The 17,597-nt window shown below is 33.6% G+C and overlaps 1 protein-coding gene across 50 annotated transcripts in view; it reads right to left on the reverse strand.

The window, feature by feature from the left end:
• Window positions 1-17,597, reverse strand: part of ANK2 (ankyrin 2) — a 543,251-nt gene that overhangs the window by 121,157 nt on the left and 404,497 nt on the right. For 30 of the 50 annotated variants that reach the window (XM_072755436.1, XM_072755431.1, XM_072755465.1 and 27 more), the window contains 5 exons: window positions 14,001-14,186; window positions 13,543-13,566; window positions 10,331-10,429; window positions 9,029-9,127; window positions 2,917-3,015 (listed from right to left, as the gene is read on the reverse strand). In XM_072755436.1, the coding sequence (XP_072611537.1) occupies window positions 2,917-3,015; window positions 9,029-9,127; window positions 10,331-10,429; window positions 13,543-13,566; window positions 14,001-14,186 (507 nt within the window). The remainder of the gene's footprint in view (window positions 1-2,916; window positions 3,016-9,028; window positions 9,128-10,330; window positions 10,430-13,542; window positions 13,567-14,000; window positions 14,187-17,597) is intronic. The other 20 variants (XM_072755468.1, XM_072755462.1, XM_072755451.1 and 17 more) reach the window with 1 other exon arrangement.

The following is a 17,597-nucleotide window of genomic DNA, read 5'->3' on the forward strand; positions in this document are numbered from 1 at the left end:
AAAGAAAAAAAAGTATAGAATAGTCAGGTAGCAGGGAGTGAGAGTGAATACGGTTCAGAAATATATTGATTGTTAAGCAGCATTAAAGGCCAACTCGAAGTTAGCAATCATAAATTTAAAGTGAGCCTAGGCAGTATGATTGGGTGTTTTCAGCCAGCACACTCAGCTACAAGAATGTGAGTTGGATCTAATCAGGATAAAATACAGCAAGTGAGCCTTCTACAGTGGCTCAGTCTATGAGTATGTCAGGGAGTGGTATGAATAATTCTGTTGGGCAGAGGTGAGAGCATAAGGTGAATGTGGGATAATAAAACAATGGATGATGGACTCAGAAGAAAAAACACATTTCTGGAGTTGGGGTCTCAGAGAAAGGTAACTGAAACATTGAGGCAGTGTCTGAAGAGTCAGAGATTAGAGGAGGAATTCCAGAGGGGTTACAGCTACCAAAACTGACAGGCCAACTAAAAAGATCCTCTACTGCTCTAAGATCATTAAAATCATCATGAATTAGAATAGGGGTTGTGGAGAAGAGTCATAGTTTCCCAAAAGCTAGAATTTTCAAAAAATGAGGTGGAATGATAACTAGATAGATGAATATTTGCTTCAAGGGGGAACAGTGGATGATTCAAAACTAACAGTTTTTATGGAATGAGAAGAATAGTCTGGCATTAGGTGCCTATTCCACTTTCGGGTAAAATGCTATCACTTCACCAACCTAATTAGTCATTTCTTGGTGTTCTTTACCCTGAATACTACTTTTTCTTATTATCTCCTTATCTCCACTCAATTTTGAGCTTCGTGAACAAACAGACCGTGTGTCATTTATCTTGATAGTTCCTTAGTGATCAGAACACTGCCTAGTGTACTGTAACTACTTACACTATGATAGTTGGATGCTCAGATGAATGAATGACTGAATAAATGTGGATATAATCATGTAGCCACAGACATTTTATGCTAGATCCTTACGTATAAATGATTTTGCTATAAGAAGGCCAGCAAAAAAAAAAATTCATCTAGGTAATATATTGTCTTCATTAGTGACATAACAATTATAGGTGAACTCTGTATATAAGATTATTTTATAGTTTGTGGGAAAGCAAATCAGCCTATTCTCAATTTGATATATACTTTTTATTGGTTATAACATGACTGGTGAAATTTTGTTATTTCCATTTAGATTTCAACTAGTTTTCTCAACAAAACTTTCTACGGGGTATCCTTCTACAGTGGCTCAGTCGGTTAAGCCTCTGCCTTTGGCTCAGGTCATGATCTCAGGGTCCTAGGATCCAGCCCTGTGTCAAGTTCTCTGCTTGGCAGGGAGCCTGCTTCTCCCTCTCCCTCTACCCCTCCCCTAAGCTCATGTGTTTTCTTTCTTTCTTTCTTTCTTTTCTTTCTTTCTTTCTTTCTTTCTTTCTTTCTTTCTTTCTTTCTTTCTTTCTTTCTTCTTTCTCTCTCTCTCTAAAATAAATAATATCTTTAAAAAAACTTTCTATAATTATCCCTGCATTACTCAGCCCAAAATGTCATATTTTAAAGATAAAACTCTATAACAGTCATGGTATCACTATGAGAATGAAAATAAGACATATGATTTGAAGTCATTATTTCCTAGCCTATTGAGCCCATCTTTAATGATTAAGTTCATTCTACACATATTTTAAATGTGTAGTTTAATTTTTACTCCAAATAATTTCAAATAAATATTCAATTAAAATACAAATTGAAAAATAGTTGCTTATGTTGGCTGTCTTATTTTTCTCAATTTACCCTAGTAACATCATCAGTTGATGCCAGCCCTGTTCCGGGGCTATAGGAGAGCCCTAATACAGAGAAAATGTAAGTCCTTTGTACTCAATTTTTGTTGTATTAAGGATACATTGGTTGTTGCATATCCCATTAAATAGTTCTGTGTGATTATCTTTTATTTATGTTTCGTGATATTTTTTGGAAACCCAAAGTATGGCTAGAAACTGGGGACTTGTACAGTAATAATGCTTGTAAAATACATTTTATAATGAAAACCTCCAATAAATCAGCTCCTGGTGGGGTTTTCAGTTAGTTTTCTTCATGGTTGAGCATATTGATGAAATAAGGCAAGAAATGCTAGATGTCCTGAGCCATAGAGAACATTATACTTCTTTAATTGTTCTTTGCAGATGGCCTGTCCTAAATTGTGCTTTCCATATTATCTACTAATTCTAAATATAATCACCCAATACCACCAGTAAGTCATTCTTTTTACTAGTATTACCTAAGAGGTAAAGATTGGAGAGTTAAGGGACACCTGGATGGCTCAGCAACCGAGCGTCTGCCCTGGCTCAGAGTGTAATCCCGGAATCCATAATTGAGTCCTGCATCAGACTTCTTGCAGAAAACCTACTTCTCCCTCTGCCTATGTCTCTGCCTCTCTCTCTCTCTCTCTCTCTCTCTCTCTCTTTGTCTCTCATGAATAAACAATCAAAAATATTAAAAAAAAATAAGATTGGAGAGTTAAAAGATTATCTTGTATTGCTAATTGTGCTACTTTAAAAGACAATTTTATATGTATTTTACAGCCTCTTAGAGAATCATTAAAGTATAAACCTATAGAATATAAGAAATATTCTCATGTATACATGTATATATAATATACTCATTTATATATAACATAAATATGTTCAAATATCCATCTGTAGTAACAGTAGCAGGCAAAAATATAGAAAGAACATGAAGGTATACAATCAATACATCTTAATGCATGGATTTGTTAATTTTAAATAATTTTCAAACAGCTTGATATATATTCCTCATCCCGGCACACAATTACTGAGTAATTAGAAAACATTTGACTGATGCTTCGATTTCAAGAACAAAGATTTGCAAAAGAGTGGCTTAAAGAGCTCTGTAGATCCCATCTTACTCAGAATGACCCACCTTAGTCCTTGCCAGCAAGGGAGCTCCCCGTTCCAGCAGAAGTTCTGCGACTTGATCGTGCCCACTTCTTGCAGCACAGTGAAGTGGTGTCAACCCATCCTGCCAAAAGAATGAAAGAATGAAGCCTGAGTTAACTTTAAAAAAAAAATCAAGATTGTTTCTTTTGCCACTTTAATGGAAGCTGAACTCATTCCTACTGACTCAGTAGATCAGTAATACAATTGCTACTCGTTACTTGATAGAGAAGAGTGAGAGAGAAAGTAAGACAGTGAGAGATCCTGACAGAGGGCAGGGGAGAGAAAAAGAATGATAGGGATGAAACAGAGAGGGCAAGGGTGAGAGAGATCTCACATGTGGAGGTTCAATGTGAAAAAAACACATTGCTGGTCCAGTGTCTTAATTTTCAGGAAGATGGAAAAGCAGTTAATTGCAGCTGTTGAACTTAAAAGTACTACTTGCCTGGAACCACAACCCCGAGATTATACTGTCAAGCTATTTTCATTTTGGATGTCCTAATACAACTTTTACTGCCTGCCCCCCCCCCCAGTTCTTCTTAATATAACATGTCCATCTTTGATCTCTTGAATTGTCACTATTTTCAGAAATCCTCCTAAAATGTTCCCTGTTGCTCATGGAAATTCTTTTCACATTCTTCCAAAGCTTTCCACACATATTTCTCAACATTTTACAAACTACGTAATTATTTCTCAGAGATTAAATTTGTTATTAACAATAATAACATCAGAATGGTGTGTCAAACAAAATTATGACACAACTATATGTTACAGTTTTTATAAAACTTTCTGACCTTTATACTTTGCAGGTAGTTTCTGATTCCAGAGCAATCCTCAAATTCCCTCTGTCTTTTGGATTTATTTCTCATTAAGATGACATGGCCAGAAAGCAGAGTAGGTGGGTAAGATCAGACAAAAATGTAACATTGGGTAAGAGTGAGAGAGAAAATGAAATCCTGAGTATATAAATTAGCTAAAGATTTCAAGTTTAAGACAAAAAAAAAACTGTCATAGGGAAATATGTTGAGAAGGTAGGTAGCAGTCAGAGAAAAAGATGAATGGTGAGCAGTTAATAGGACTTCAAAAGCTTCTGATTTATATCCAGAACTCTATCTAATAGCCTATCTTTTGTGTCTCTGTTTCCAGGACCATCTTTGTGGGTTATGCTTTCCTCTTAAGAAATATAAATATCTGGGTTACAATACTCTTCCTGTGCCAACATTCTGGGATTTCTATGCTAGATATCTTCTTCCCTTAGCCCTCCAAGATCCATGCTCTGGCTTTCTCTACTCTGCTCCATGTCTGACAGGAAAAGCTCTTTGGATTGTATAAGTGGGCTACATTGCTCTCTGGTTGGATATGGGAAATGCAGCAAGACATGGGAGCCACTCTAAAGGATGTCCTTGGTCCTTAGGCTATGTGTCTTTACCAAAGGGTATGCTGCAGCCAAAATCCTCTCCTTGGAAGTGCTGGTACCCTACTTCTCACCATGGCCTGGGGTTGGTAATGAGTCCTGCTATTGCTAGCTCCGGGAACACTGTACTTCCTCTTGTATCTTCCCTACAGTCCACCTACAGTGTTAGAAATAGAGTCTTTAATAATCTATATTCAAATTATCAAATGCAAGTCTGCTCTCTGTTTTCAGTTAGACCCTTGAGTTATAATGATACTTTGCTTTGTTAAATCTACTCAACTAGTATTAAGATACTGAACATCCAAAATAGACCTTGCAATTTTGAATATCTAGGAATTAGCATGAAAAGACTGCATTTCCAGAATTTTTTTTTTAAAAAGGATTTAACTACTGTAGTTGGGATACTGAGTTATTTTAAAGTTTGCCAGAGAGGAGACTAAAAAAAGAAACCGTGTAGACAAAGTGATTAGGATAATTATGCTTTTGTATCTTGATAACATACCTTGTGGTGGAAGTATAGAGCACTGGTTGCTATTTAAGTTATATAACTATTAGCTACAGCTTGATTTCTCAATCATATTCTTGGTGGGGGCTTCACGGAGAACTAGAGTTTGAAGAAATCCAACATCATGAATAAAGGCATTATAGGCAACGGTTCTGCATTTGGGCTCTGGAATCAGGGACTCAAGTGCGAGTCTCAGGCAGGCTATCATGGATGATGCTTTCTGATGCTCAGTTTCACAATAAACATAATGGGGTAATTTTTCTTATACCATTTAACTTACGACCTTGTTTGAAAGATGAGGGGACTCTGCCTTAAATCATTTTTAGGAAAGGTATTGTTTTCTATGGAATACATGAAATATTCATTGTGTAATTATGTGGAAACCTTCAAATACTCTCAGAATACAACAGGAAAATATGGAGAACCCTTAATAAATCCATAAGAACATCAAAGAGTAATAAAGATTACGTTGATTCTAAACCTGATGCAATTTATCTGCCCTTATATCAAATTCAACTTCCCCAACATGCTCCATCTGAATAGATCTTAGATATTTTTATTAGTATCTCATTTTTGTCACCAAAAAAAAAATCTTACCAAGGTTTTGTTTTCAAGGACTTTTTTACTTAATTTTTTATTAACTCTTAGGGGCAATGATCTTTTCTCTATCTTTAACTTAAATTTTTAAGACTCTATTTGAAGGTTACTTCCCCTCTACTGCCCAGAGTCCCTTCTCGTGTTCTTTTTTTTTTTCCCTTCACTAGAATCAGTTCATATCACACTATGATGTTGATAATCCTTAAAAGATTAGATCAATCAACAGTACAGGAACACCACTTTTCCAGCTGGCAATCCACAGCATTAGCTTTGTACAACTATTTCTTTCTTTATCTTTTTCCTTCCTCCCTCCTGCTTAGATTGTAGATGTATCTTGAAGTCTGTGTATTAACATGGGCTCTTCTAATTACCACCCTGTGTGTGGTAGGTCAAGTTACATAATTCCTCTGAAAATCATTTTTCCCCTTGGTAGTCTCATTTCTCAAATGAAGACCTCCATATTTCCTCTACAAGCAGATAATACATACTTCATAAATTGTTAGGAAGAGGAAATAAGATGATATTTGTAGAGTACGTAGCAGGTTGCCTACAACATCATATGTATATGACAATTGGTACCCACTATTGTTGCTTAATTATTGTGATCCCTTTTTCATGATATATAGCTTTTTGTTCATTATCTTTTAATATTTTTGTAAATTTTTACAGTTTGCATTGCAACATGTATTTCAATATTTCAATCTTATGTGGAGTATCTCCACATTTAAATAATATATGTTTAAAAATAAAAAAGAATAATGCTCTTAATAAAACCTGAATTAATAATATCATTTTTAACTAACTATGAAGTTTCTTTTTTAACATTAAAATGAGGTTTTTTAAATACCAGAAAAGCAGAGCTCTGGTAATAGCATCTGAGTTTCACACTAGATCCTCGTCAATAGTGAGAATGTCAATGAGATGTAAAATGTCTCAATGATTGACAAAGTGCTGGTGAAAGTGGGGAAAAAGTGGTTAAGATTATTTTTTAATTATCCCTAAGCCTTTACATATCTTGCTTTTCTCCAAAAATGAAAATCGTATAAATGAGAAATATAATAAGAAGATCAAGTGGAAACTTCTTGATAGATTATACTAGATTCAGAATGTTTATGACTAACATGATTGGAGGAAAAACTGAGACCTCTATGATAAAAAACTTAAAGAAAAATATTTTTTATTTCCTTATATAGAAGCTTTATTGTACTACCTAAAAAGATAGTCAAAAGTACATGTAAATTTTTTCTATTTTAAAATATATTTTCAAAGGCAAAAGAAAAGGCTAATCAGATTCCTTTGCTTTAATAATAAAATATTACACTTCCAGAACTAGCCTCCCAATTCCAGACCACAGTCCTTGATTTCAGTATTACCTGATTTTGTTTTTGGTAAAAAAAAAAAAAAAAAAGATACAGGTGTTTTAGTTACAGCCAGAATTAAAAGAATTGAACTGCTTTTAAAATCCTATTCCTTAGAGGTGAGGAAGGACTTTAACTTACATTTAAGGAGTAAATGAACAGAATGTCCACACAATATACACAATTATAAAATCTATTTTTGCTTTATAAATTCTTGAATGAAATTCAATTTATTTGTATATCTAAAGGCTTCTCTGGATGAAATACAGTCCAAATATTCTCTTCACAGAAGGAACCAAGACTTACATTTGATCAACTTGCTCAAGGACAATTATTTAATGCCAGAACTAGCATGAGTCCATTTCTCCATATCTTAGTATTTTTTTTATGAAAACACATTGCGTATTTGGAGTTAGACTTAAATTACATATGCAAATGTATGTAGGCCAGGAAATATTTTGAATAACTAAGGAAATATTGCAATGATCAATAAAAACAAAATCAATTGCTTCAAAAATGAATGAATACTCCAGAAAAATATTAATAAGAATAATGTGAATCTTAAGACACTGGCTAAGATAAAATTCTGTTGATTTACTAAGTGCTTTCTTTCCGTTGATACTCTCAATTATTAGAGAGTATCAATAGAAACAGAGATGTAAGTGTAAAGGGAGACATAATGTTAGTAATGTACTTAAAAGAGCAGGCACACAAACTCTTTCCTTTAAACATGAAAAACAAGTGAGCAAAGCATGCAGTGTGTGTGCAATTGTTCCAACTTCTGCATACCTACAGCACAGCAAGGGAAAAGGCATGTCAACAAAGCAAAGGTTAGAAATCAGGTAAAACTCTTATGAAAAGACAGTGGACAGTACAACAAAGATCTTGACGGACAAAGCAAACCACTCCAGAACTCCCACATGATAATATGACATAGATACTCTGGACCAAATGTCGTAGAGAAATGGTATTAAGAAAGCAACATTTTCTGAGGTCATTAAAAACCAGATTTTATGGGGGCGCCTGGATGACTCTGTCTAACTCTTGATTTGGCTGCAGTCATAATCTCAGGGTTGTAGGATCCAGCCTAGAGATGGGCTCGGTGCCCAGTGGAGAGTGTGCTTGAGATTCTCTCCTTCTCCCTCTCCTCCTCCACCCCTCCTCATGCTTGTGTGCATGTGTATACTTCTCTCTCTCTCTCTCTCATAAATAAAATCTTTTTAAAAACCCAGAATTTATAGTCTGGGACTGGTGTAGTCCCTTAAAACTCAGAGATGATAAAGCTTATTAAATAAAAACATTTTCTAGCCTCAAGACTCACAGAGGAATTAGATTTGATCCTTAGTCCTTAGACTATGAGAGTATAAAGTCCCAGGATTAAACAAAGTGAAGATAAAATATCACAAGGAACAAATCTTATCTGCTATCTTTTACAGACTTCTCACATCATATAATTCAAAATGTTTCACAGAAGTCTATGATTAATCAAGGCTACTCCAGAGAACTAGAGTTGAAGTACTGATTAAATGTTTAAGGAAGTAACTACATATGATTTCAGTAACATAATGAAAAATTATGAGTAGATAAGTAATTGATCCATCCTATTTTATAAAGATAAATAATAATAGCTAAGAGTTAATTCTCTTATAACCATGTGAGATGGGTACCGATATTAGCCTAAGTTCAGAGAAGGTAATAAGAAACTGCCAATATCATACAGCTAGTAAGTAGCAGAAGTAAATTTGAAATCAAGTAGTCTGCCTTCAGAGGGTGCACTTCGAACAATTATATTTTCCTGCCTATTTTATTATCTATTTGTTGGGAGGAGATAAAACTCAGATTTATATTTGACTTTACAAATTTGAAATGAATGAAGGGCACTGCCTCTTACCAAACTGGAATGAGCAAATTTGCAACGTAATAACCAGATGCCTTTGCTCCATTAGCATATATCTTTGATCTTTGTCCCTCAAAATAAACAAGGACTTGAAAAACTATCTCATTGAGGGGCTAGCGTTCCATTCCCCCAGCACTGATAAGCAAATATTAATTCCACTTTACAAGGAAAAATCTTTAAATATTGCATGAGATTTAAATTGAATCCAGGAAAGCAATTTCCTTGAAAACACACTGCTTATATTTAGGGATTGGTATTTTAAGGTGCCTGCTTAAAGAATACAAAAAAGCAAAATTGGTAGGAAATTGAAAGAACAGAGACACTCACCCTAGTTTTGGCATCGATCTGACCACCACGATCCAGTAAGAGCTTCACCATGTTTGTGTTTCCCCTTTTGGAAGCCACATGCAGAGGAGTGATTCCATTCTACACCATGGAAAGACCAAACAAGAGCATGTTGGGTATGACAGGGCATGATGCTAGAGACTGCATTGGAGGGCATAAAGAAGGCTGTGACCCACAGTAATTTGATTCAAGGTTACTAAAGTTTCAATGTCTTTGATTTTTATGGGACAGAAAAGCACATAAACCACAAAGCACTATAGTTAGAGAATGAAAAATGGAATGAAACTGCATAACTAAGTTAGTCCGTAACTACGACATATGTATTGAATGCATACATTACATTGTACACATTGTCAAGAGACAAAGGGAGCACTTTTGCATAATAAATATTTTAGATTCTACTTAGGACAGAGCCAGTAGTCCAAAGTCTATCTCTCTTTCTACAGTATCCATGTACTGAAAGATTCTATCCGTGGTTTAAAATAGAATACAAATATACATATTCAATAACCATTAGAAAAATGATTCTTAAAAACACCTTCTTCAGAATAATTCAGTATGAAAAACAACTTGAAAACAACTCAACATAGTTTCAATACAGAAGGCTTCTCAGGACAAAACACCATATATATGAATTATGGTTATTTATTTTATTGGCTATCCTATATCATCATTATGGCAAGAATATTACCTAATTATCATAATTTTGCAAATATTCAAATATTGCATTTATTGATTCATTTTAAGTACATTGAGCTTTGTAATTATCATGTAAGTGAATTCTTTCCAGTGATGCGTATCATTAAACATACAATGCAACATGATGTCTTGTAATGTATTTTGGTAAGACACTTTATATGAATTCTGAATTCATTAAAAACATTTTTCTGTCACATTGTGTGCCCCATAATCATTAAAACAGTATAGAAATGTACTTAAACATTTGATATCTAATGTTCTAACAGTTTATTTATTGACTCGAAGCTGCTCATTTATGATTCATGGAGTGATCTTTAAATATAACTGATGTCACACTGATGTCAGAATTAATATTGTCCTTAACTACCGCAAGTGATTTGTTTGCGTGTGGATTTACTCATGCTTATTTTTCATTTATCGAGGCATTATGACTTCATGTGATTCAAAGAAAAAAATGAAAAATCGAATATATCCAACATAGATCCAGACGAGGAAAAAGAAGCAAACCTTTACTATTGTTCATTTTTACTTTAGTAAAATGTCCATTCACTGCTATTTAAAATGAGAAACTATTTTAATCCATACCCTAGCTGTAAAGTCCACAGCAGCTCCCCGGTTTAGAAGAAGAGTTGCTACGTTGACATTTCCATAGTGGGCAGCAATGTGCAAAGGGGTAAAACCACTCTACGGAAAGCAGAGAAAATGACAGTCAGTAAAGCATTTCACTTCCATATGCTGCAGTCCCTGGATTAGTGAAGAAAATCACATGACCTAATATGTGAGCAATACAATTATGATAATAAATGCCTTAATAAGGCTCTTTAAACTTTAGTGCTATGAGGTAGTAAATAACTAGATAAGCAGGTAAATAAATACATTTCTTGGCAACATTATTTCTAATTAGCTAAATGATTTATCTGTTTACAAGATTTATTGTTTATACAAAATGATGTTTCATGAGCTGGTTTAGCTTTAGAGAAAAATAGAATACGTTTAACAACACAAGGTTTCAGCCATAGGATTAACATAATTAAGAATACAAATTTTTTTTCTCCAGAGAAAGGCTCAAAAACTGTTTTGTTTTATTTGGGAATTTTAATAAAAACAAACAAACAAACAAAAAAATAAATCCCCCCAAAGCCAGCATAGGTTGGCACTGTGTTTTTGGAACTATGAAAATGTTGTGAGGAACTCTTATAGAGGATATACTGTTCATTCCACATCATTTACACTGTCATATTTCTGACTTCTTTAACTGTGTTTAGTGAGACTATGTTGTTAATAATGAAAAAAAGTTAAAAAACAAAGATTAAACAATACACCTGGCATCAATGTAAATATAAAATAAAGAAAAAAAATTCAGCTGAACACAATTTTGAATGTTAGTTAAAAGAAATTTTATCAATAAGATTGTTATAAAATAAAATATGCAGGTTAAATCAATTACATAGGCATTAGAGAACTGTTTACTCTCAGAATGTTTAAAAAATGAGTCTGAAAACCTTCATGGAAGAAAAGTATACTTCCTTTCGTTTCTTTTTCTGATGAAATTTAGTTAGAAATTTTTGCCATTTTCACAAGAGATGTACATTAACTTTTCTTTTTAAAGTATGAAAAATGTATTATCCCCGCTCTCCATAATTTCATAATTCTCTTTACTCAATGAAAGATGATAGGAACAATAAAGTCTGTTCTTACAAAATTGGATATGATATCCTGCAGTTTTGAAGTTATTTTGTATCATTCCCTTTTATTTGAAATGAACTTTGATTTATATAATACTGTTTTTAAGAAATTTTATCTAAATCACAACCATTATTTTACTATTCACTTGATAAATAGTTTTTGGTGACTATATTTTTAAATGGCCTAAATAAGCATTCAGATATCTTACATAGAAATCCCTCTGTGCTATCAGCCAAATTAGCTACAAATAATCTCTGACTATAGAGAAACAAGACACAAAATAAGAATAGTAACCATCAATCCAAATCCCACACTCGTGGTAAAGATATTTTTGCGTCTAAAAAGATGCCAAATATTCATGTCAAAATGGAGGGAAAAATCAGGTTACAACCTGGCTGTTATTTTTATAAAATGTCAAATTTTTGTATTTTAGGAAACAGTTGATGAAATTTTTCATTTTTATGTTGATGTTTCCTGTCATACAGACATATCCTGAGTGTACGTCCATCATTTAAATTGTAAGTTAATTTCAGAAAAAAACAGTGATTGCCGGTGAATCATTTTCAAACTATTATTCTCATTTGCAAAAATAAACCAATTTATTGTGTGACACAGCTTCGTCAACCATCCATGATGATGCCTCAGACTATGACTCTCAGAACAACCAACACAAACCTTCTATAAATCCCTCAGAGGAACCCTTGCCTCTCTTGAAGGTAGAAAGCTCAGTTTACTTTTCTACAGGGCTATCAATGGAAAGGTTCTCCTCTTGTTATTCTATTGTCCTTAAAGAAATATTTCTAACTCAGTAAAGCCTTCCCAAACTGTTTTCAACACAATGTTTTAGAGCCAAAATTGCTTTAAAAAGATCTTTTTTTCCCCAGAACAGTATCTTTATTTTTTTTTTACATTTGTTTTTATTTAAGTTCAATTTGCCAACATATAGTATAACACCCAGTGCTTTCAGGGATAATTGCTATAGTTTGTTAAAAAAAATCTCTTAAAAAATCACCAAAAATCACCTATAAGTTACAAGTATTAAAATCAGTAGTTAAGATATAAACTTTATGGTTCCAGTATTGAGCAATTTCATCAAGCAATTGGGCCTTTTTAAAAATCTATATCCTAAGTTCCATTCACAGATATAAAACAGAAGAAATAATATGACTAATTCAAGTATATTCACATTTCAATTGGTAAATTTATTAATAAACAAGATATTAGTTTTATAAAAACACTACTCAGTAAATACTAAATGAATGCTCAAAACCTCTCCAGCTCCACAACTCAGTGATCACCAGATGTTAGTCTAAAGAGTCTTCTTAACAAAGTGAAAATCAACCTACAGAGTCACTTGTCTTTGACTACAGGTTAAATTTTACAATACACTTGCAACAATGTTCGTGTAAGTGCCTCTCTGTAGCAATGGTGGAGGAGTCCGCTAAACGCTCACACACACACACACACACACACACACACACACACACACACACACACACAAAACCACACACACAGAATACTGATAGATTTCTGAACTGAATATTCCTAGTGATCAATGATTTACTTTGGTATGCAGAAAATAGATGATTTTATGTCAGGTATTGTTAAGACTTAGCAAGATAAAAGCAAATGCTTTGATTATGATATGCTCAATATCACTATTGATTATATACAATGTGGTTTTAAAAGTATGGAAAAAAAGGGCAACTGCAAGATGAAAGGATAAAACACTGGCAAAGATATCTCCTTAAATTTCACTTTGCTAATCTCCAACCTGAGAAATCTCATTAAGAGAAGATCATATTTCATATTGGCAAAAAGTTAATAGTAAAGCTCGCTCAGAAAATACAGAGTAAGGAAGAGTTTCATTTCATGCTCTATTCTAATAAGCTATTTAAATAGTTTCCCTGATAAAAATAGCTTCCAATACATGTTACATTAAATTTTTTGAATAATTCATTTGCCTTAATTATGGGAAAAGTTTTTAAACTAATTTCCTACCCACGAAAATTCCAATCATTAGTATGAATTAGTGAGCATTTATTCTAATTGGGTAAAAAACTAAAATCAATAAAAACAAGATATATTTTGGTATAACCATAATACTGTACCTCAGTTGTCCTATTCACCATCATCTGAAGCAGTGTGGTGTGAGAAAAAGAGGGAAGATATTACACAGTGCAAAATTAAGGAAACCGTCAACCTGCCTACTGCAATTGGATACACCGTTTCAACATGCCAAAATACATTCTACCGAGAAAAGACATTCATAACACTATATAATTCTATTTTATCTTTCTAATTTTGTTTCTATTATTTTTTAATACAAATAGAATAAATAAGCAGATTTCTAGAAAGCTGAACCTCATCCTTAAAAGAAAAGTATCTTTAAATTTTTTGTTACTATACCCAATAGTCCCCTTCTTTTTGAAATACCTCTGAAAGTAATTTAGCTCTTTTGATGACCGGAAGTAATTTTGCATTATCACCATGGCCTACTTCTTTCTCATTCCCCAGGAGGAACCTGGCAGCCGAAGAGTTCCCTTCCACAAATGTGTTCAGCTTTTACCTTGGATTGTACGTCAGCATTGTGATCGTTCTGAAGCAGGAGTGCAGCAGATTTGGTGTCATCTTTCCGAGCTGCAATATGCAGAGCTGGCAGCCTCACTTTCCCTTTGGTATCATTCTCTAAGAGGATGGCCACTGCCTGGTTGTGTCCTTGCTGAAGTGCCACAGCTAGTGGCGTGAAGCCATCCTAGCAAAATAGAAGAAGAAAAAAATCTTCCATTGACTTTGGGAAGCATGGGATTCAACTCTAAGCAATGTCCCTAATTTTAAAACAATAATTAAGACAGAGAAGAAAGCAAAAGGATTAAGTATTACTGTGAAGATTAAAGCATGGCTAAAATTAACAACTCAGGGATGCCTGGGTGGTTCAGTGGTTGAGCATCTGTCTTCAGCTCAGGGCGTGGTCCCGGGGTTCCAGGATCGAGTCCACATCGGGCTCCCTGCATGGAGCCTGCTTCTCCCTCTGCCTGTGTCTCTGCCTCTCTCTATGTCTATCATGAATAAATACATAAATAAATCTTTAAAAAATAAGTAAAATAAAATCTTTTAAAAAAATAAATAAAATTAACCACTCAGGAAAACAACAGATGTTGGCGAGGATGCAGAAAAAGGCAAGCCATCTTACACTATTGGTGAGAATGCAAACTGGTGTAGCCTCTCTGAAAAATAGTATTGAGGTTCCTCAAAAAGAAAAATAGAGCCATCCTATGACCCAGCAATTATACTACAAGGTATTTATCCAAAGGATACAAACATAGGGAACAGGCACCCTAATGTTTATGGGAGCAATGTCAAATAGCCAAAGTATGGAAAGAGCTCCATACTTTATGTCCATTGGTAGATTAATGAATAAAGAAAAGGTGGGATATATGCATCAGCCATCAAAAAGAAAGAAATCTTGCCATCTGCAATAATACGGATGGAACTAGAGGGTATTATGCTAAGTAAAATAAGTCAGTCAGAGAAAGACAAATACCATATGATTTCACTCATATATGGAATTTAAGAAACAAAACAGATGAATGTAGAGGAAGGGAAAGAAAAATAAAATAGGATGTAAACAGAGAGGGAGGCAAATCATGAGAGAAGCTGAACTCTAGGAAACAAACTGAGGGTTGCTGGAGGGGAGGTGAGTGGGCGAAGGGATAACTGGGTGATGGGCATTGAATATTATATGCAACTGATGAATCACTAAAATCTACCTCTGAAACTAATTTAAAAAAAGATGAAAGCAACTGATAATCTGTCAATTGCCATACTATGGACTGGCTCCATCAGATTGTTTCCTTAGTTTCTGTTCTTCTTTGGAAAAACATCTGCATTCCTTAACAAAGCATACTATACATAAGATGTGCTTAAATGTTTAGAATGGGAAAATAAAAATTAGAACCAACCTTAAGTAATACCATCTTACAGAAAGGAAAAGGTGGGAAGGGTAGAAATAATGGAAATCAAGCCTGACTGAAAATAAAAGACATGGTAGCCAAGACAAGGAAATAAATTATGTGATTAACTGAGTTGCTAAATAACCCTGTTACTAAATATCTCTGTATTGTTTACAGGAGAACAATAATAACTATTAATGTCTATTACCAATTAATTTGGCAAATTTAGGACATAATGTAATCTAACACCTTTTGGTAGATAAGGCTAATTCATTAATTTTGCACTTAGTTAGATTTTATATTACTTAGATCATTTAGATAAAAATTACATGTGCTAGGTAATGAAAAAAACAGATTTTTAATTTTAAACTTGGGAAACAACTTAAAAAAACCAATAGCACAGATCATCAAAGTCAAAAGAGTTTTAAGAGTAGATAGATACCATGCTAGAAAAATTAGAAGCTATGTTTTCTCTCTAGAAATAAGCATTCAGTTAATGGAAAGGTGGCAAATAAATACAAAAATAGATATCTCCTAGGCTCTATTTATATTAAAACCTCTCTTACTCTATAAAAGCTTGAAAACAAGTCTCAGTTAGAAGGTTCCATTCACAGAAGAGATGAGGGTAATAGGATCGTACATTAATGATACATTTTAGGGACAACAGCAATTTACCATAATCTAATCACTCAATTTGTTTTCAGCGATGATCCTTTAAAACTTTAGATTTTTGAGGGAAAATGATTTCCTATTGCACAAAAGACTGGAATTTCTTTTAATAAGAATTGAATTTTAAATAAACACATTTCTGAGTAGAATGGAAAAATAAACCACGTCTGTAAAAGTGAAAAATAGTAGCCTAAATTTAGAACTTTGGCACAAATTAAGCACTCTGTTATGGAGGAAAGAACAGGCTCCTTATAATTTATATATTTGATGATCCACTGCAACACTGTGATAGTTTACATAAAATGAGTGCAAACTTCGTTTTATCTTAAAGATAAGGCATTTGCTGACAGTACAGAACATAATTAAAAAGTTTTAGCCTTCAATTTTGGTAACACTCAGAAAGAGGAGGAGAGTAAAGAGTTATAAAAATGGTACTGAGGGGACAGAGGATCCCCCTCAGAGAATTTAATTTTGGGTGTCCACCACAAGCATTTTATTCTAATCCATAGTTCATGGGGGAAGGGTGGATATTTGAAAATATTCAAGCACCTCAACTAACTTTATGAAAAGAAAACTCATATTAAAATTCAGTAGCTTCATTTTCCATCATTTATTTACCAATGCTAATTGCTATAATTATGGGAAATTTCAAATATTTAAGTATTTGTTTTCAAACAGGAGTTTCATTGATATATTGAATAATCTCATAACTATCTGATTTTTAAAGGGGTCACAGTGTCTTGATTAGTAATTAATCTTTACAAGTTAGGTCTACTAATAGGTTCAGAGTAAATGTCTTCTTCGGGCATATTCACACGTGTACATAAGATTGTAGATGGTAATATAACAAAATATCAAACCATAATCAGCCATAAAGCCCTGTATAGATAGTAGGTATTTTTTTTACAGAATGATAGATTAAAAGGGAATATAAAGAGGTCAGCCCATAAGTGTGTTTCTTGATAATCATGAGGATGAACGTTGAGAGATTAATCAACTAAATTTATATATGTCTAGCCAGGAAAAATTTTTTTAGTTATTTAAATGATTAAACAATGAAACAAAAACAAGCATATATGTGTCTAAGCTATGATTCAAAACCTCATATGATTCACTTGTGAGAGTTCCATTTTTGTGTAGAAATCAGAGAGGGTTTTAATTTTCTGGGAATCACATTGTAACATGGGCTCTGCTGATGCAATATACATAAAGGGATATTTGAAACCACACGAAAACGCTACAGAGGGCTAGACCAAATGAGCCTTGAGACAGCTAAGAATACCAGCAATCTGAATTTTCCTAAACCATATGATAGAAATAATAAGTCTATTTGGTAAATAGGAGAACTATGTAGTGCAACAGTTTCTTTGGGTAAGTGATGCTGCATTCAAGAAAATAAAATAAAATATGCACAGATTGCCTTATTTTGGTATATTTCTCAGTGGTCCTGATACAGAAATAGTCTCATCTAGTACTCAGGTTTTGCCTGAAGATAATCACATCCTACTCATTGACATAATTAGTGTCTCAGAAAAAAAAATGGA

Source organism: Vulpes vulpes, chromosome 4 (assembly GCF_048418805.1).
Source record: "Vulpes vulpes isolate BD-2025 chromosome 4, VulVul3, whole genome shotgun sequence".
NCBI classification, from domain to species: Eukaryota; Metazoa; Chordata; class Mammalia; order Carnivora; family Canidae; genus Vulpes; species Vulpes vulpes.